At 42.9% G+C, this 21,321-nt stretch overlaps 1 protein-coding gene across 2 annotated transcripts in view; it reads left to right on the top strand.

Annotated features, from left to right (window-relative positions):
• The first annotated feature begins 9,975 nt into the window (after window positions 1–9,975).
• Window positions 9,976–21,321, top strand: part of AEBP2 (AE binding protein 2) — a 37,519-nt gene continuing 26,173 nt past the window's right edge. The window contains exon 1 of one of the 2 annotated variants that reach the window (XM_061638447.1): window positions 9,976–11,057. In XM_061638447.1, the coding sequence (XP_061494431.1) occupies window positions 10,291–11,057 (767 nt within the window). In that variant the 5' untranslated portion in view covers window positions 9,976–10,290. The remainder of the gene's footprint in view (window positions 11,058–21,321) is intronic. The other variant, XM_061638448.1, reaches the window with a different exon arrangement.

Below are 21,321 nucleotides of genomic sequence, written 5' to 3'. Positions count from 1 at the left end.
ATAGACTGTGGATGCCTGCTGAGAGAAAGGATGAATGTGAACCAGTGAAGCAATTGATAGTACCTAGCAAATACAGAACCAGATTGTTAGAGGTAGCCCACGATGTCCCATGTGCAGGACATCTGGGAATAAAAAAGACCAAGAGGAGATTGGCTGCACATTATTATTGGCCAAATATCTCCAAGGATGTAAAACAACATTGTCTATCTTGTGGAATATGCCAAAAGGTGGGAAAGAGTGGAGTAAAGACCAAGGCACCCTTAAAGCCCCTTCCTATAATTGGACAACCCTTTTATAGAGTGGGAATAGATCTGGTGGGCCCTTTTTCCAAACCCACAAGGCATGGCAAGAAATATCTATTGGTGGTGGTGGATTTTGCCACCAGGTACCCAGACGCAGAAGCACTGAGATCTGTAGAAGCCCCTGTAGTGGCAGAGGCTTTATTAAAAATCTTTATGAGGCTGGGTTTCCCTCATGAAGTGCTGACAGATCAAGGCAGTGTATTCATGGGAGAAGTGATGCAATGTATGTGGAAATGTTGTGGTCTAAAACATCTAAAGACCACTACTTACCATCCCGCCACTAATGGGCTAACTGAGAGATTCAATGGCGTTTTGAAGGGCATGATAAGAAGCTATGTTCAAGATCACCCACAAGACTGGGATGAACGTTTGGGATGCTTCTTATTTGCATACAGAGAAGTCCCTCAGGAGTCAACAGGCTTCTCACCCTTTGAACTAATGTTTACTAGAAAAGTGAGGGGACCTTTGGAACTGCTAAAAAATTCATGGGAAGGAACTCTGGGAGAGTACAAAACTTCTGTAGTAGATTTTGTATTGGAATTCCGCAATAAATTAACATCAATGATGGAAGTAGTGAAAGAGAATTTGAGTCATGCACAGGAGAAGCAAAGTTACTGGTATGACAGAACAGCCAGAGAATGTTTGTATGATGTGGGAGATATGGTTATGGCGTTCATACCCAGGAAACATGACAAATTACAGGCTAACTGGGAAGGACCATATACCATCAGAGAAAGGCTTGACACAGTGACATATGTAATCACCACAGACCAATTAAACAAAAGCAAAGTGGTTCATGTAAATATGTTGAAGCCTTACCATACCAGGGATGCACAGGTGTTGCAAGTTACCTTATTCCCTGAGGGAAGTGGGCCTGAACTTCCAGATTTGGTACAGGAAAGCAAAGACAAATGAGGGGTAGATCAAGTGGAATGGTCAGAGGAGGTAGAGGAGGAAGTAAAAGAAGAGATTCTGAGAGTTTTGAAAACCTATAGGAATCTCTTTAGCAACAAACCTGGCCGAACCAGTATAGTTATACATTCCATTGATACTGGAGATCATGCCCCAATCAGATCTGTTCCGTACCGTGCGAATGGGAAAATTTTGAATGAGATCAAAAAGGAGGTGGAAGATATGCTGGAATTAGGAGTGATCAGGGAATCCATTAGTCCCTGGGCCTCAAGTATTGTCCTGGTTCCGAAAAAAGATGGAACGACAAGGTTTTGCATTGATTATCGGCTAATCAATAAAATTACTGTCCCAGATGCGTATCCTATGCCTAGGGTAGACGCTATGTTAGAGTTATTGGGGGCAGTAACCATTATCTCTACACTAGATCTCTGTAAAGGATTTTGGCAAATGGAACTAGACGAGCAATCCAGAGCCAAAACTGCCTTCAGTACACCAGATGGGTTATATGAGTTTGTGACCTTACCCATGGGACTAAGGAACTCACCAAGTTCATTTCAGAGGCTAATCAATACTGTGTTGCGAGGCATGTCAGATTTTGCAGTGGCCTATATCGATGACGTGGCCATTTTTAGCAAGTCGGTGCCTGAGCATGTCCAACACCTGACAACAGTATTGGAGGCCTTAAGAAAAGCAGGCCTCACAAAAAAAGCTAAGAAATGCCAGTTTGGACTAAAGGAAGTAATCTATTTAGGACATAAGGTGGGGAGTGGGGAAATCACCCGCTTATGGAGCAAGGTGGAGGCAATACAAGCATGGCCGATCCCCTTAACCAAAAAAACAAGTAAGGGCATTTCTGGGTGTGGCTGGTTTTTATAGGAAGTTTGTGAGAAATTTTGGGGAAATAGCAACCCCCTTGCATGAATTGACCAAGAAGAAGTGTTCTGAGCGTGTGGTATGGACGGATGAATGTCAGAAGGCTTTTGATCTGCTGAAGCAAGCCTTGTGCCAAGGACCCATATTAATAGCACCAGACTATGAGCAACCATTCATCGTGGCTACAGATGCGTCAGACCTCGCGCTGGGAGTCGTCTTGCTGCAGGAGAGAGAAGGCACCAGACATCCAGTGGCGTACCTGAGTCGCAAGTTGACGCCGAGGGAGAAAAACTATTCGTCAGTCCAGAAGGAGTGCCTAGCGGTCGTGTGGGGACTGAACAAGTTGCGCCCATACGTGTGGGGACGAAGATTCACAGTGACTACGGATCATCGGGCCTTGTTATGGTTGCAGACTATGAAAAACCATAACACTATGCTGCAGAGGTGGTCCTGGGCCCTACAGGACTATCAAGTGGACTTCCAGTTCATCAAAGCCAAGGACAATGTACTGGCCGATGGACTTTCCAGGCAAGTGGCTGGGACTGCAGTGACGTGACCAGACAGAGGAACAAAGAAAGACATTTTCCCCATAGAGACTTTTATTTGTTAACGCGACGTATAAATCCTGGAACAGGAATAATACTCTGCCGTTGTTTAAGGGGGGGAAATGTGATGTTCCTATATATTAGTGTATATATGGTAAGTGCTGGTTGTTTAGAGTATACATGGTAAGTAGTGAAAGAGGAGGGGGAGTGAATGGGCAATAGAATGCTTGATGATTGGCTGAATGTTTAAAATGGCTGACAGTATAAATGAAAGGATGACAGGTAAATCTGGGGGAATGTGAGGTGGTGAATTGTGGAATCTGGGGGGAGAAGAGAAAGAGGTGGATGTTGATAGGTGGATGTGGTGTGAATTTGAGAGAGTTGTTTGCCAGGAGAGCGTGAAGAAGGAGGGAGGTGGAGTTCGGATTAGTATTGAGTAAAACCATATGCTTATGTGCCTTAAGAAGAAATCTTGTTAATCTTGTTAGCTTTGTTATCTGTAATAAATACTTAATTTGGTTTACCAAAGGCCTGATCCTTGGCTGGGGTTTCACAGACCAGAAGGGAGGGTAAGATAATGACCAAGGCTGAAGGGGAACTGTAACAAATGGTGGCAGCGGTGAAGAGAATAACAATACCAGTATTCAGAGTCTCTGGGAATACTAGTATTGGGACGTTACTGGTGGTTGCCTAGCAGGGGGATCTGTTGAGATCTGTGCTAGAGCGGGGAGAGAAAACATAAGATAGAGCGGTCCGGACTGGTGGAGTCCCTGGTGGTGCCTAGAGACAGGCAGTAACCACGAGCAGGTAGGAACCTGACAGGGAGAGCCAGGGAAGGACGCCTCACAATAGACGCATTTGATCTATGTCAATTATTTTGTGAACATAATATAGAGTTGGGCAAGTAGTTGGCTTGAGGCGCATTTGTAGTCCTTTTCAATGGGTAAAATTGCTGACATACATTCTTTGGTACGCTTTCCCCAATATTCTCAGAATCTGGTGGATTTGGGGCCATAGGAGTCGCATTTACTGAGTCATCAATTGGATTATGCACAGTCCTTCTTGACTTTTCTCTTGTATTTTTCCGGTCATTTAGAGTAGATCTTAGGATATCCAATTTAGCTATAATTTCATCTTGAGCTTCTATGCTAAGTGTGGCAAACGTATCAAGAAGCATGCATTCTTCAGTCAAGAATTGAGTTTCATCTCTATTTATTTCATTTCTTGCTTCATCTGTATTAATTGGTTCTTGTTGATTTCTGGATATAAGGACGTTATCCGTTGTGGAGTAGTTATGACGGATTGATAAGTTAGGGCATTTAAAGGACTTAATTATTTGCGATGATACTGAGCTCAAATTATTTTTTGAGCTTATCTCTAATTTTATCGGATCTGCTGCATTTTCAAAGACCCTTGAGACCATTAAATTCGAAGTTAGTAGCCGATCTTTTAGTGCAAAAAATGTTTTTGTCTTATCTTCATTTCGAAACGTTACTATCGCTCTAGCATTTATATAATTGTAAAATAAGTATTCAATATTAACAATGTCCAAGGTATGTATAGTTCCAGGTGCTATTTTGGATAGAATTTTCAATAGATGGGAGGTTCTTTCCTTTTGGGTAAGCATACCTTTTATTTTAGGGTAGTTTGTGATGGCAACCTTTTTTGGATTTAGTACCAGCTCCCATAGCTTAGTTATCTTCTTAGTAGAGTGGTTTATATTTCTGGTTGATTCAATGGTAGTTGATTTAGAGTAACGTCCGTAGGTTGAGGATTGGTGGATTGATCGTGTGGATGATAATCCCCATTTATCTGTGTGAAAGGAAGGTCTGTCTTTGGTAGTGTGCACTGGTTTAGAGTAACATTAGAAGAGTATTTTATCTTACATCTCATTTTTTCCTTTTTCTTTTTCTTATTCTTTTTCGTTTTCTTCTTAAGTACAGTGGAGTTAGCTGGTTCTATAAGTCTAAAAAGTTTATTGAAATTCATCTTATTTTTAGTATGCGTCTTAGAAGTTTTGAGGTTTTTACTTTTTTTTTGTTTAGGTTTATTGTCCACATTTTTATGTTTTCTTTTTCCCATCACAGAAGGATGAGTAGTCTGAGTGCCTTGGGAGATTTTTTTTTTAGTGAGTAATGTCTTATTGTTTAGTCCAGTTCTGAGGTGGCAATCCATATTAACAATAATATTGGTTAGAGTTGTCAGTAAAGAATTTGATTCTTCCGCAACTTTAAATAATTGACTTAAAGATTGAGTCAGCGCTAGTGTCCATTCTTGGGTCATCAAGGGTGGTTTTGTACTAGAAGTCATCGAGGCTTTTGTTCCTTGGTCATCAGTTGCGTAATTTTGGTCTCTTTGAATGCTATCTTCCAAATAAAATGAGGACTCCAAGGATGGCATTGAATTGTAGTCTATTGAAGGGACTGAAGGGAGCAATTCCAAATCAGACTTCGCTGAAAATTCCTGTGGCGAAGTTGTATTTAGTTCCTTTGAAAGCAATCGAGCTGAGTTGCGATCGGGATAAAACAACTCAATCAAGGCATCTCCTCCTAATACCTCTGCCATCTCTTGCGCTAAGTTGGAAGAAGCTCCATTGGCGTTATGAGACGAAGAAAAAAAATGGTTATTTATTGTCCATTCATTTACATCTATATTAGATGTATCGTTGTTTGATGTTTCCTCAATCATCGAGGCGACTCCCAAATGATTTGTTATTTCATTTGGTTGATAGTAATTTGTTATTTTTAATTGTTTCATTTTACAAGTGATAATAGAGTCAGAAATCGGTTGTAGCCCTAAGTCCTTATAATTTTTCCTAGTAAGGACCATTTTTTTTAAAGATTGTTATTATTCGTGCTATAGCTTTAAATTTTAAGGTAGAATAAAGGCTTAGCAATATCAGTTCCTTCAAGATCGTCGTATAATAGTTAAAAGCTGATGAATTCCCATTTATTTAGATTATACTGACTGTTGGAGTTAAAAGCAGTAGAGTTTTGCGAGAAGCACATTTATTCCATTAGGTATTTAGTTTTCATCTAAGTTGTCGAGAGGTTGCAGCATATAATTGTCTCTCAAGCCGAGATAAGGTTGGCGGTCTTCCAGCAAACTAAATAGTCTTATGCTAGGATCAAGGTCGACTTTTCTAAGAGGTTAGAAGGCTTTCTGTACAAAATTAGGTTGTTAATGGACAGGAAAAAAAACTTACTCCGAGTTCATCTTGTTTTTTTGTAGCAATAGTTAATTTGTTTTCCAGGGAGCTCTGTTTTTCCTGCCTTCACAGTTCCGCGGCCATCTTCTCATCCAACTAAAAAGTGAATACCACCACCTGTCTACACAGAAGAAAAGCCATTACCCTTACCATATATCTCATAATTAGGGTTGCCAGGTTCTTGGCCTGAGTCTGATCTTGTATCTTTAGGAGAACAGAAAGTCAGCCAAGTGCAGGTGTTCTTGCAACTCTGTAATGGGAAAAACCACAAGATGGAATTCTCCCTCCCCCCTGCACAACAAAAGACCTGTTGTTGGCTTCCCACAAAGAATCATAGGAACTGTTGTTTGTAAAGGGTGCTGAGAGCTATTAAGATAACCTTATCCTCATGGAACTACAAGTAACTACATAACTTTTAAAGATACAGAAGACCTTTTGGTTGCCAGGCCCGGCCTCCACGAGGTCTTCTGTATCTTTAAAAGTTGTGGAGGGGGGACGGAGAATTCCACCTTGTGGTTTTTCCCATTACAGAGTTGCAAGAACACCTGCACTTGGCTGACCTTCTCTTCTAAAGATACAGGATCAGTCTCAGGCCATGGACCTGACAACCCTACCCATAATAGGTATGGAAATTGAGGAACAGCACCTCCCTGTTCCAATCAATTTTGCATTTTCCTTTGAGGTTTTTGTCCAGAAGGTACAACAACTGGACTTGTTGAGCCATTCTGGTTGCTCACCTCCACTAAGAAGTCACTTGCTGAATCACTGGTTCTGGTTACCCAGTTCCACTCTGCTAAATATCACTCTACCTGAAATTGCCTGCTGAATCATTTAGCCAGCCAGAATTCAGGGGTCTGACTCCCCTGGTTTTCCCTCACTATCTCTGGACCTCTGCCTGCTGAAACAGAGGTCACCGCTTGCTGAAGCTGCTTCAAAAGCTCTTCTCAGGGCTGCACTACCTTTCCTGCTTTCCCCATGACCTTTGCTAGCCAAAGCAGAGATCCAAGAAGCCATTTCAGGGCCTGCCTGCTGCCCTTCCTGACCCAGGAGTTTCAAAATGCTCCAGTTCTACCTCCAGATTGCCCACCAAGGCTGGGAAAGGCATATCTTGCTCTCTGTCCTGTCTTGTGGAGGTCCTTTCCCTACAAACTGTAGCCTCCACACCTGCTCTTTCTGCCTATCTTTCACTCTGTGTGTGGCTGTGTTTCAGAGGCCATACTCTGGTCCTCCCTGCCCAGCTGTGCATGACTAAGGCCTTGTCTGTAAAGTGAGCCCAGAGAGAGAGAAAGGGCAGGCTAGTGTGCCTTCCTCAGTTGTGCTGAACTCACCCCCCATCTTTTCTTATCCCTTGTGAGCTTGCTCCTTTGTGTGTGTATGTTGTTGAGTGTGTGTGTTAATTTAGTTATGATTGTTTAGTTAATTCCCTCACACATACTGTTACTGAACTATCCCCACTGATGTCAATAGATATGCGATGTCATGGGCCCGGCAGAATGGGGGTGGAGCGGTGATATGGCAGAGGAGGACTTTGAATGCACTGACGCTTCCCATGTTGAGCTGTCGGGCGTGCAAAACTCTGAGAACTTTCTTGCTCTGGACAGTGCCAAGTCCACCCCTGAAGCTCCACTTACACTAGAGGAGGCCCAGCCCAGTTAGGCAGTTGCCATCCTGCCTGAAGTGCCTCCTCTACCCATACCCCCTCCGCCACCTCCCCAGTGCATTGCACCTCCCTCTGATGACGTGACTGCCCTCCCCTTGCTCAAGGAGGCACCAGCACAGGCAAGAACAATGCGCGCCAACAGCTCTCAGGTGTGTGTGTGCTCCCAGCAGTGACTCTCAGTTCAAGAAAGTAGGGTTTACCCACCACTCACCGTATGCTCAGAGGCACGTTACCAAATTCTTCCAAGCTACACAGGAAGTGGATTGGACTGTGAAATACCAACCCAAATTGTGTTTGCATTTTTACAAATTTGTAGGGCAGTACAATATCTCATAGAGGAGATCAGGTCTCCTGCTCCCCTGGTGTATTCACTATTTTTTGTTGTTATGTGTCTTCAAGTCGACTACAACTTATGGCGACCCTATGAATCAGTGACCTCCAAGAGCATCTGTCATGGACCACCCTGTTCAGATCTTGTAAGTTCAGGTCTGTGGCTTCCTTTATGGAATCAATCCATCTCTTGTTTGGCCTTCCTCTTTTTCTACTCCCTTCCGTTTTTCCCAGCATTATTGTCTTTTCTAGTGAATAATGTCTTCTCATGATGTGTCCAAAGTATGATAACCTCTATATAGCTGCCCAATTCTGCTGCTTTTTAAAGTTTGATAGAAATATCTGTTGGCTATAGGTACGTTCTGAAACTGCAAGTTTTTTTGCGTATTAGTGAATATGATCTCAGCTTCAGACTGTGGGCAAGCCCATTCTGAAGAAGGTGATCATACAGCTAAAGAGGTCCTGGGCTGTTTAAAGTTTTAAATGCCTTCCATATACCACTCTCTCACAGCTTTAGGGTGCAATCTTCCATAAATTCACATGGGAATAAATTTCATTGAAATCAGGTTGGCCTTATTTGCATACGCTTTGGATGCTGAAGATCCCAGATTAAATCCTGGCAAATCCAGTTACAAATGATCAAGTCACCGGTAATCAAAAACATTTCTCCATGTAAAATTTAGAGAGCTGCTGCTAGTCAGAGTAGACAATAGTGGGCTAGATGGAGAAATAGTCCAATGTGCTAGAAAGCCACTTCCAATGTTCTGCTAAATGTGTTAAGTGTAAGTCCCCTATCTGCAATAGAAGGATAATATTGCAAGTCTGCCTCCCAGGATCATTATCAGGATTACTGAGATCAAGTATGGGAAGGGCTCTGAACACTCAAAAGACAGATGGGCTTTGGACGCTTCAAAATATAATGCTTAAGAAATAAGCCACAATCCTAAGCACACTAACTTGGAAGCAAGTCGCATTGAAATCAACAGAACTTACATTAGAGATGAGCCAGTAGACTCATTTTATTTATTACATTTTTATTCCCTGTCTTCCTCTGAGGAGCTTAGGATAGTGTATGTTATCCGCTGCTGCCCTCATTTTTACCCTCACAACAACCTTGTGAAATTGTTCATTTCGGAAAAATCCTTGATATTTGCAGATGTCCACAGTTTATATTGGGGGGGGGGACTAACAGATGGACAATGAAAGTGGATCCTGTGAGCCCTTTGGGATACAAAGAAACTTATACAGTGAGACTGGAAGGATAAATACCCTCCCTCCCATTTACAATTTAGAGGTCTGAAAGTGTAGCTTAAAATCTGGGCTGGCACCAGACAGTAGTGGGCCCCTGCCCCTGTGTGTGCATGCTTCAATACACCCCTGTCAACAAGCATGCCTGCCGTCACCTAAGATGGTGGCGGGGCATGTTGATGGTCCTGCCACCATCCTGGGTGATGGTAGGCATGTGTGCAAAGCATGCTGATGCAGGGACGCAAGAGATGCAGCAACTGGGCATATTTAAGTGTGTGGCAGAGGTGTCGTTTCAGAGTATTGTTATTTATTTAATTTATATCCCACCCTTCCTTCCAGAAGGAGTCCAGAGCTCCTGCTCTGTGATCCATGCCACCATCCTGTCGTGATTTGCGATCATGACCCACAACCCAATGCTGGCAGGGATCATGGAGTGGGAGTAGCCCCAGAGCCCCTCAGCCAGTGCCTGATCTGGCCACCTGCTGGTGCCAGGCCTGCGTACTAATAATCTCGTTTGGATACCTCTTTAGACATATGGATTGCCTATATTAATTTATACATTTAAGTCAAGATCGACTTAATATAATGTATTACATGTATTTTAAAAACAACAATTTTGTGGGAGCGACGAGTCTGACAGACACCTATTAGCACACTGGTTCATGGGTCAGAGGGGTGGAATTTGAACCCAGGTTTCTCCCGAGTCCTCTGCGCACCCCCTGGGAACTGTAGTTTCTTAAGGGCGCTGGGAAGCCGTACCTCTGTGAGGGATCAAAAACTACATTTCCCAGGGTTCTTTGGGCAGCAAAGTGCTTTAAAGGTATAGTACACAGCGGATGGTCGCGGGGGGAAGAGAGAAACCGGAACCCCGTCCCGGCTCCCTCGCCTACTTTTACTTCAATCCTGATTGACAAACATCGCTCCCTTCGCCCACTTTCTCCTTTTTCTCGATGCGTGCGGGCGCCGCCCTCCTTTTGACCCCAGGCGGCTACCATAGAGAGGCAGCGTGCGTGCCTGTTAGCGTCGCCGCCCTCTCGCTGCTGCCGCCCCACCTGCCCTCAGCCTCAGCAGAAGCTCCTCCCCCTCCCCCCCTCCCGCGCCTGGCTGGATCTGGGCAGTGAGTCAGCCGCCGCCGCCGCGTCAGTCTGCGAAGGCGTGAGGACGGAGGGAGGGAGAGAGCGAGAGCGAGCGACGCTACACCTCTGAGGCGCCATGGCGGCCGAGCTGAGCGACCTGGTGGAGCCTCCTCCGCTTGTGGAGCCGCCGCCTCCTCCTCCTCCCTCTGGCGATGGGGCTGAAGAGGCGGCCGAGGCCGAGAACGAAGCCACCTCCTCCGCCCCCGTCGTCGGGATGGAGGCCGGGCCGTCGCCGCTGCCGCCCCTGAACGGGGAAGGGGCGGAGAGCATGTCGGAGCCCAGCCCGCAGAGCGCCAGCCAGGCCGGCGACGGGGACGATGAGGATGAGGGAGACGACGAGGAAGAAGAGGAGGAGGACGACGAGGAGGAGGAAGAAGACGACGACGAGGAGGCCGAGGCCGGCAGCAGCGCCAGCTCCTCTTCCTCCTCCTCGTCGTCCAGCGGCTGCTGCTCGCTCAGTCCTGGCGGCAGCGAAGCCGACGCCAAGGAGGAAGCCAAGGGCGGCCCTGACGGTGGGAGCCGCGGCGGCGGGGCCAGCGGCGGCGTTGGGGCTGGGCCTGGCAGCGGAGGCGGCATTGGAGGAACGGGAGGAGCAGCAGGAGGAGCCGCCGGCGGCCCGAGCGGTGGGGGAAGCAGCAGCAGCAGCGGCAACGTGGGCAGTAGCAGCGGCGGGGCTGGAGGCGACGAAGGCTACAGCACCGGGAGCGGCGGCGGAGGTGGTGGAGGAGGAGGGAGCGGCGGTGGCGGCAGCAGCACTTGCAGTGCCTCGTCGGGCGGCCGCAGGGGCAGCCTCGAAATCTCCTCCGACGGGGAGCCTCTCAGCCGCATGGACTCCGAAGACAGGTTGGTTGCCAGGGGTGGGTGGGTGCGTGCGTGGGTGTTGCTGCGGCCGGCTTTCTCCGTACGATCCCCCAATTTATTGGCCATCGGGTACAATTCAGGGGGGAGCCTATCCACACCCCACGTATAGGCCGGTGGAGGCCCAGTTGTGGTCGTCCGTCTCCTAGTTGGCTTAGTTTAGTTTTAAAAATCCACACGGTGTAATCCTACAGGTACTTTAAAAGCTGTTCCCCCCCCTTCGCTCCCCAAATATATGGGTTGTACCTATACCTGGATTTGCGTCCTCCATGTCAGCAGTATTCCATCTTTGTTTCAGGTTCAGCCATTCACCTTTCTGAAAGTTTTGCTACTATCATGGGATACCCTTATCTTGCAGGATTTGTTGTGGGCCTGAACATGACTCCTCCATCTTGTAGGCTGAGACTTCTCTCTCTCTCTTTTCAACCCCCCCCCTTTTTCTTCTTCTCTGGGGTACTTGGAGTAATTCCTGAGAAGAGATGCTGCAAATGCTCCCTGCTGTCCCAGGTGTGTCATAAGTGTGAAGGTTCCGTGTGGACCTATAGATAGTGCAGCACCAGCAGCCCCCCCCCCCAACAAAACCCTCCCAAAGTGTTTTGTTCTTGCAGAGCAATTCTGCCTCTAAGTACTTTGATCTGAGAAATATTGTCATTGAGAACAACTTTATTTGGTCTTCCTGGTTGTTGGGATGACTCTGCCCTGTTCCTATAGAAATTCCTCTTTAGACCCCAAATAATCTCTTGCTTGGTTGGGAGGAGTTGGCTGAGATTTTTCTTGTGTCCTCTTCCCTCAATGCTGTTATTTCCTATCCTTCCTTTCCCCCATACCCTGTTCTATCAAACATGGCTGCTTTAGCTCTGAAGCTTGCACAACACTCCCCTCCAAAGTTCTTCTCAAAAGGCAGCTTAACTTAAGGAGTGGGGAATAATGTGTGCTGTGCCCCCATCTCTTCTCAGCAGTGGAGCAGCAAATACCTAACTGTCTGTATCAGCTGTGTAACTAACAAGCATGTCGTGTAGAATTTACCAACATAGAGGGTTTATGCAGCTTCTGAAAACCCAGGTGTGCTTCTGAACAAAAGGGCATGTGTATATAAGAAATGCTTATATTGGCACAACAACCTTCTGGATGACCAGTGGTTCTTAGTTCTGTTCTCAGTATCATGTGCTACAGATATAAAAAAAGAAATCTGCTAGAATTCTGAATATTCTTTAATATGTAGTTTATTGCTTAATTTTTAGGATATTTTTATTCAAGTCAAACTAATAAAAATATGTTGAAAAATTGTAATCTTGGTGACTTACTAGAATTTAATGTACACCTGTTTTTATTTAGTTATTGTAAAAAACAACATAACCCTATTAAATGAAAACTAACTGGTGATGAATTTCAAACAAAAATGCAGGTTGTAGCGTTGAGACAATATTGAAATTCTTAAAGCTAATTCAGTTCCTAGGAGATAGTTGCTGAATAGAGGGAAACTTGAAGTTTATTAGATGTAAAATAGAAAGCTTTCTTTTCATTCTTTTGCTGTAATGATGTTCTTGGTGGTCTAAAGATAAAAAAAATGTAGTTCTGAAAGTATACTAGAAAAGTACCTTGACAAGTCTCTGGAAGCCAGAATTTGACAGCACCATGAATCTATTTAATCACATAGAAAATCAATAATAAAAGTATAGAATAAAGGAAGAATATATTGTGGGACATTAGTTTTTTGTATAGATAGTGCTAAAAAAATAAAATTCCATAATGTATTAACCTCTTAATAATAATTTAATTTCCCCCCCCCGAAAGGTACTTTCCACGATCAGTTAATTAGTGCATGGAAATTAAGTGCACAGTGTACAGTGTCCTGTTAGTACACGGATAGACCCTTTGGCTCACCACTATATGTATTTGCAGCAGGACCCTCCATGGGGTAGAGTGGGGGAATTTGGAAGAAAAGCTAAAATATGTGCAATACATACTTTCTTACCAATCTTTTTACTGCTTTTACAACATACAAAATGCATCATTTAAAACTTAATTAGCATATAACACTGTACTGTTCACAATATTTGTAACATTTGCAGAGGAATCCTATATATTTTTGCTCAGAAGTAAGACCCGCACTGTTTAGTGCTGGATACTCCCAGGTAAGCATGAGTAGGACTGCCATCTCAAAGGTTTAAGCAGTTTGTACATGCAAAATTGGGGATATACCCAATCTCAAAGGTCTTAAGTTTGTACATGCAAAATTGGGGATATACCCAATTCTGGAAAGAGAGTGCTGTTAGATATTGCTGCAAACTATGCTACCTGAGCGCATGTATCTTAGTTCTTGGCATCTGAGAACCGGGGGGGGGGGATCAGTGAAAGTAGAAACCATAAAATTTTGTAGTAAATAAAAAGTGCATTATTTGGACAGAAACAACCTCACAAATCACAGTATTGCCAGATTGGAAGGCCTTTTGGCTGCACAGTGGAATTTCTCCCTCTTCTTTTCCTGTGTGTCACCTAAGTCTGTTCTGGGGCTTCCCTCAACCAACCAGAGCAGATTTGGGGAAGTTGCAGGAGGCACATGGGGAGAGGAGAGGGAAGAGTCAAAATTCTTGTGTTAGCGGAAGCACTTTCTTGTATTCTGCCCTGTATGTCTACAGCAGAGGTCACCAGCATAGCACATAGAGGTGCACATGCAGCCAGAGAGGCTTTCCCTGGAGCCTACTGGGTCTGCTATCCTCACTGAAATTAGGCTAGAAAGAAGCATTCTATTATAGCCAGTAGACTAGATTGTGGTGTATGTACAGCCCATGACAGTTCCACCAGTTTGCAAATGTACCCATAGCCCGAAAAGGTTGGTTGGCAACCCCTGGTCTACAGTATACATACAAATTGTCATTCTCTAATGCTATAGATGGTTTTTATAAAAAATACAAATAATACATATTTGAGTAAATAAAATGCCTTATTGCACAAAATATTTCATAGGAGGCTTTTTCAGTATTCTCCAAAATTTCCAGTTTTTCAATATGAAAATTGAAGGACCTCAAGCCCTTTGGGGGGTGCCCCCCATTTTTCTGTTTTTCTCCTCCAAGCCTTAACATCTCTGTGAGACATGTTTCAAAATGTACTCTTCTGTACCTCAGATGCCTCTGGTGGAAAATATAATGTATGATGTATCCCTTGGTCTAAATAATTGGGTGTCATTGACTTACTGCTCAACACTGCATTTTCTGTTGAAATTTGGGATCCTGCATCTTCTTGCCCCATCTTTTTTAATAGCTTCCATAATAGCTTTCTATACGTTTGTTCTGCTCAGCAAAACTGAGGAAATATATCTGGCTGGTGCCAGTAATGGTAGTAATTTTCAATATCTTCCAGGAGTGGTGTTGTTGATAACAGAAGAGTATACTGTTAATATTAATAATAGCTGGTCTTAAATATAGAATCTGAATATTGATCCTGAAGATTAGAAAACTGAGCTAAGTTAAATTTCATCATTTTTTCTAATTATTTTCATTTCAGTTAATGTAAATGTTGAAAGTGGTTTACAGATCTGATTATAAATGTTACATTCTTCCCTGGATGATATGGAGTCAGTAATTGCCTTCTGAAGTTTTTAATGCTGCATTTATCTAGAGTCCTAGAGTCACCCATCCATTTTAAGGTAATTTGTTTTGTTTATAAAAAGCAGCTACTAAATGGGCACTAAATCTGTGCTAAAGAATGGCTTGCTTGTTTAATGTGCTTAAATCACACATTTATGACTTCATAAAGCCCCATAGGGCAAAGAATTGCACAGTAAATGTTCAGCAGATTAGAAATGTTTGGTGTACTCATCCAGTTCATCAGACTTGCCTCATGTCCATATGCCTTTATACATAAGGGACATTTTTGATGCAGCTGACAACTCCTCTTATAATTAAGAGGAGCCCTATAACCCTACATATAGATGTTTTCTCTAATGACTTGTTTCAGTAGGATTCATTTAAATGTGCTAACATTTGATTTTTATATTTTTGTGTCAGCTTTTCTCTCATTCAGCAACTCTATACTGTACATCCACAAAGATTGATCAAATGTTTCTCCTTAAAGTTAACAAAGTCCATGTGTTGTAGACTCAATTTTTTCAGTTGTGTTTAACTTTTTAAAGTTTTCATTTTATTCTACAATATTACAGCTGTTTACAGTCTGGCAAATGGATATGGCAGATAATGAAAAATGAAGGTGTCTTAGTGTGTTACGTAGCTTTCATGTACATGTACACCTTTGAGCTTTTCTTTCTCTTTGTATCTAATTTTCACTTCTAGATCTTTATAAAAGTTAACTATTACAGAAGTTGAAAGTTCTGAAGTGTGGCAGCTTAGTGTCTCAGTATTTCAAACAGAAGTGGTATACATTGCTCTGAATTTGCCAGTCCTCATCTCTGTCACAGGTCAGACAAAAACAGCTTGCTTTGAACTAGCTTTGGGGAAACAGAGGTTATACAGTAGGACCCCACTCATACGGTGGGTTATGTTCCAGACCCCCGCCTAAGAGTGAAACCTGCCAAAAAGCGGAACTCATTCAATAGAATGGTGCCTGACACCCAAAAAAACGCCGTAAAAGTGGAACAAGCACCGTATGAGTGGGGCCTTACTCTAATTGAAAGCCGCCATATTAGCGGAACGCCGAAAAGCAGGCCCTACTGTAGTACAGAACAACATGGAGTTCCCTGAAGCAGCTCAGACTGCTTGATTAAGAATGAGAATCATCTGGGGTTATATTCTCTGAACTAATCTTTTATGTAGGCACACTTCACCTCTGAAACTTTGTGATTTGAATTGAGTGTCTTCTTGTAAGTGAACACATAACAATTGCATAAGTTTCCACAATGAGCCTGAAATGACCATGAGTTATCAGAATGATTTGCAACGGATACTCTACTGTCATTTCTCTTATTTTTGGTCAAAATGGTATAGAATCCATTTTATCTTCACAGTAATAGTTGGGAATTATTGTCCCAGTGCATTCATGGCAGAACTGGAAAGAGATTTATACCTGAGTCGTCATCCTCCAAGAGCTTACTGAGATGCAGTTGTTGCTCTCAAACCTTAGTATGTGGCGAGATTGGTAGAAGGTTCATATGCTCCTTCCCTCCCACTGAGTAGAGAAGACATTGATTGCATGAGTGATGTCACATTTATTTGAAAGAACAGTGCTTCTGATGCTGCTGTTCTCTGTGTAGTCAGGGAGTTGGGGAGTCTGTAACCTGCTACCAGTGGGGGCCTAGTGTATCATTCAGCGAAAATGTATTTATTCTAAGCAGTGAACACTGAATTGAAAAATGGACTTTAAAATATCAGGAATATAGATAATGAAAACAAGGGATTTCAGCTTCAGTATTATAAAGTTTTTGAAGTGGTTTCTGAGATTTTAAACACAACCATTAGTTGCAGCTACAGTTTGCAATGAAAATGTATACAGTCTGGCTTGACTTAACAGCAGTATTTCTTACATCAAAGTACCTATCTTATGCTTGAACCCTTTAAATAAATAACTAGAACCTTGATTCATTTGAAGATGAAGGGGAAATAACTAATGTTCTATGTAGCAAGGGAAAATAGCTTATGTAGTTCTTGAACACTTTTCTTGTATGTTCAAGATTATTCACATAAAACCATATTTAATCCAAACAATCTATAGACAAATTAGCTAAGAGTGCTAATGCTGTTCAGTATCTGCAAGAGCATGAAATAGATTTAAGGTTAAGAGATCCTTTAAAATTTTATCCGAGATAGTCCTTATTTAACACGTGATATTATAGCTAATAAATGAGATTTGCCTCTTCAGTTTGTAAACTTGAGATTTTCACAGTGGCATTCATTACCTCATGTTAAAAATGAATAATTATAACGTAGAAGCAGTCTACCATATGAGGGTCATTGAGAGCGATATGTGCAGTTCTGAGATGTATCACATTTGTGATACATACCTCTGTGCATGTGATCAGATGAGTAAAAAAAAGTTTAGGGACTTTTTGAGTGACACATATGTGAAGGGTGTCTTTATACTATCCAAGAAGTAACAATCATTTTGTTTAAACTTACAGCTAGGTGGTTAAGCAGGGTGAAAATGAACATGTACTACTGCTTTACCAGAATTCAGCCCCTTTGACTCACTCGTTTAGAGACTGGGGGGTGTTAAGAAGCCCTGGCCCATGAGCTTGCATCTGTTTCTGGTTCCTGCAGCAGGCTGCTATCTCACCGGACCTCTGTCCTTTTTCAATAACATTTTACTTTGCTGGACATTCAGTACTTGGAATTAGGGGAGTGGGTGGAGGGCACAACTATCATTTTGTCTTCCAGGTATGGTGTGAGATAGGACTTGGGAAAATGCATTTTTAATGTTCTGTGGAAAAAAAATTGGTCATGCTTCTAAAAAGCTACTTCCCTGTCTTATCACAGGCAGTTTTTTGTAAATTGAGTGTGTGCTTTGGGGAGGGGCAGGAGAGATAGCAGGTGTGCCCCATAGGTAGCCTGTGTTGGCATGTGTGGAGAGATGGGCTTGTAAACACTTTTCTGGGCTAGTAACATGTATAGTTTCATTTGCACAGCTGTATTAGGTTATATGTTTTAAGAACATATCTGTCACTTAATGGTTTTTCATTGAAACTGGTTGGCTGCGTTTGGGAATTTGTGTTGGATGTCACAAAGCATACATGTAAACCAGGTTATCAGTTTGGTAGTTCATAACTATTGTTTATTGCTCTCCCCTTCATCTTCCTCACATTTGAAAGTTGCAGACAAAGGATTAGTGAGACAAATGGTCATGGCTCTACAGATCTAGTTGCCAGTGGTCATAACCCAATAGTAGTTGCCTATATCCTGCTCAAAGATAACCCCTCCCTCCACATGTTCTCTCTGAATTCCAGTGGGAAGGATTGTTTACTGTACTGTTACTGAAAACAAAAACCTCCAACACCTCTGGCACGTGTCAAGAAAGTAGGGAAGGGGGTGAGGTCAGACTTTCACTTTGCACTGTAAAAGTAGCAAAAAGCATGTACTGCTTCTGAAAATGCCCAATATGAAGTGAATCAAGTCTGTATTCTTCCCCTGAGTTATCTGCTATGCTATGTGCATGGCAAAGGCAAGGGTGTTTTTATCAGTTTTCACAGAGATTTGGAGAAGAGGAAAATGCTAAGAGTTCCCCTCACTATTTTTCCCAGTTCCTGGAGCAAAGGAAGAACTGAATGGGGAGACTTCTTTATGGACTTTGCCATAAGTAAGCAAAGTCTAAATTTGTGGAGGCCTGCAAATGCTGCCAGCAGCGCAGAAATGGTGGGAGGACAAATTCTCTGCTCCCCTGGAAAGGAAACATCCACTGCTCCATTCTAAGGAGTGCAGAGCTCTTTGAAGGTCATCAATGATGAGGTACCTTGATTTAGTTATAAAGAAAACAAACCTCTGCAACATGTTATTAATTTCTATTATCTGATTGTATATGTAACACCTGAAGAACATCAGTGGTAATTCTTATGCTATTGATGATTATTTGGATGATTATAAGGGGCCTTGGATAGTTGGAGGACTGAGATTCAACTTGAGAAAATTTGCTACATCTCTTAATTCTGCTTGGCTCCCTGTGGACAGAGATAACCAGCCCATAGTTATCCACGGTCAAGGAACCTTCAGGTGGCAATGCATTTTACATCGGGTTGTCTTTGAATACTTCTTGGAAACTTTAGTTAGTCTAAAATACAGCTGCTAGGTTGCTAACTGGGTGTAGCTAATGGGTTATCTCTCTTCAATCCTTGAATTATGGTACTGACTACTGACCAGGCAAATTTGAAACCAGCTGTTTGCTGCTTCCCTCAGAAGTCTTAAATGACTTGTGCCCTAGATATCAGTAGCGCTGCCTTCTCCCACGTGAACCTGCCCAGATGTTATGGTTTCCTTCAGGGGCACTAATCTGAGATTCCTCATCTTCTGTAGTTAGGTAAAATTGGCCTTTTCAGTTGTGGCACCTCATACTTTGAATGCCATTTCAGGTAGGCTTCCCTGATACCAAATTTGATGCTATTTCAGCACCAGATGAATCATGTTCAGGATTTCCAGTATTTAATTTGAGCTGGCTTTTGAACCTGATCCTACTGTTGATTTAATCCATTTGTTTTTACTGTTGAATTTAATTGTATGTATTTTACGAGTTTAGTTTGTTTGCTGCTTTGGAAGTCTTATAACTAAAGGGTTATATTCAAGTTTTTCAGCTCCTATTTGGAAAACATTACTTAAAATGCAGTTAAATCTTTAGGTAGAATCATTTGGAAATAGAATCCTGTAGTTAGATCTAATATAGCTCCAAAACAGCCTTTTCCCCCTTTGTTTGGATAACTGATTTTTAGTGTGATTTTGACCATCGCATTGAAATATCATCTGTTTTTCGTTCAAGCCCTGAACACTAGAAAGGAGTTAAGCAAAACTTCCAAAGGATGGCTTTGAAGAGAAGTTCCTGAGCTTTGGGCTCAACAAAACTAGTGTGTGGGATATCATGGTGTAGCTGTTGTGCCATACACTACTGAGCTGAACCTTGCCCCAGGGGAAAATAAGCAGTGCAATCCTTAAGCTTGAATCCCTGAGCATATTTGACCAAGTTTGGGAAATCTCCGCTGGACTGGACTGAAACTTATAGGTAGAATCTTGTATGTGCTCCCTATAAGTCACACCCCTATCAAACTGGTGACAGCATCATCGGTCACTTGGGCAAGAGTGGTCTCAAGTAGAGATTTAAAAATTCTGGAAATTTTGAAGCCATGGAAAATCTATGTTAATCTAGCTTGGAAAGCTTGTTGGAACAAAAACGTCTCCAATTGTTTCTGGAAAGTGCAGATAGCTGGCACCTGTTATATCTCAGCAGGTATGGGGTTGCACAAAATGAGCAGCTGCACTGAAAGCCCTGCTCTGAATTACTGTGGAACTTGGAGGAGCTCTCCTGCAGATCACAGTGGCCTATTGAGTATATAGGGATTAGGTGACTTCTTAAGTAACCATATAGGGATTAGGTGACTTCTTAAGTAACCTGGTCCTGAGCTGTATAGGGCTGTATACGTTAGTATGAAAGCCTTGAATTTGGCCCAACAGCAGATTGGCAGCCAGTGCAAATCCCTTGAGCAAAGTGTTATAAGTTGGTAGTAGTTTGCTTCCACAGGCAACCTAGCTGCTGCCTTCTACACCAGCTGTAGCCTCTGGGCATTCTCAGGGGTAGCCAGCCCTACATAGAGTGTGTTGCAGAAATCCAACTGTGAGGTTACCAATGCATTGACAACTGGGGTCAAACTGTCCTGATCCAGGAAAGGCCTCAGCTGTCTTAACAATCGAAGTTGGAAAAAGACAGTCTTAGCCACTGGGGACATCTGTGCCTGAAATCACAGAGCTGGATCCAGGAGCACCTACCCTTCAGGGAGAGTGTAACCTCATCCAGAGCAAGCAATTTACCAACTTCCTGGACTTCAGAACCACTCCCCCAGAGAGCCTCTGCCTTCCCAGAATTCAGGCCCTGTTATCCCAATCCTGGGAGGGTTGTGTTCTTAGTTTCAACTGTTGAAAAATGATATCATCACACTTGAATAGCATGTTCCTTTTTCCCACTTAAGTAGAATGTGAAAATTAATGCTTAATATCTGTACTGCAAATCCAGCAGCAGGCTGAGATTCGGAGATCCTTTACCTTGCTTACTTTGGGTGCTGGATTACCTTCTTTGGGTTCAATTATTATATTAATATTTGTATAAACATTATATCCTGCCATTCCGGTGCCTATGGACCACTCAGGGTACTTAATAACAACTGAAAGCATGCGTAAAATACAGTAGAATTTCTGCCCCCCTTTAATATAATAAGAACAGATTAGTACAGTATATAAAACTGAGGCATCAGAAAAAAAATCTGATAAAACAAACACCTGCTAGAACAGGTGGACCTTTTAACTGTATTTTCCTCTAAGGGGTACTGGGATTGTTTTCTGACTTGCAAACTGTGTTAGGCCATGTAGGAGGATGGGCTTGTTTTTCTGGAGGAGGTGGTGTTCGAAGGAGGCTGTCATCCAATGGAAAAGGAAGGGAACATTCAATTCTAAAGTATCCCAAGGAACGTAACTGCATGGAGAAATTCTTCCCTGCACAGCCATGGGATTGGTTCACTGGATCCTAGCAGACATGAACAATTCAAAAATGGAGCAGCCTGTACCTTTGTCTGCATGATTCAGATTTGGGTGTGGATAGTGGAGCAGAAGGA

Source organism: Rhineura floridana, chromosome 8 (assembly GCF_030035675.1).
Source record: "Rhineura floridana isolate rRhiFlo1 chromosome 8, rRhiFlo1.hap2, whole genome shotgun sequence".
NCBI classification, from domain to species: Eukaryota; Metazoa; Chordata; class Lepidosauria; order Squamata; family Rhineuridae; genus Rhineura; species Rhineura floridana.
The sequence above is the reverse complement of the archived record's forward strand: the minus strand, read 5'-3'. Positions and strand labels throughout refer to the sequence as shown.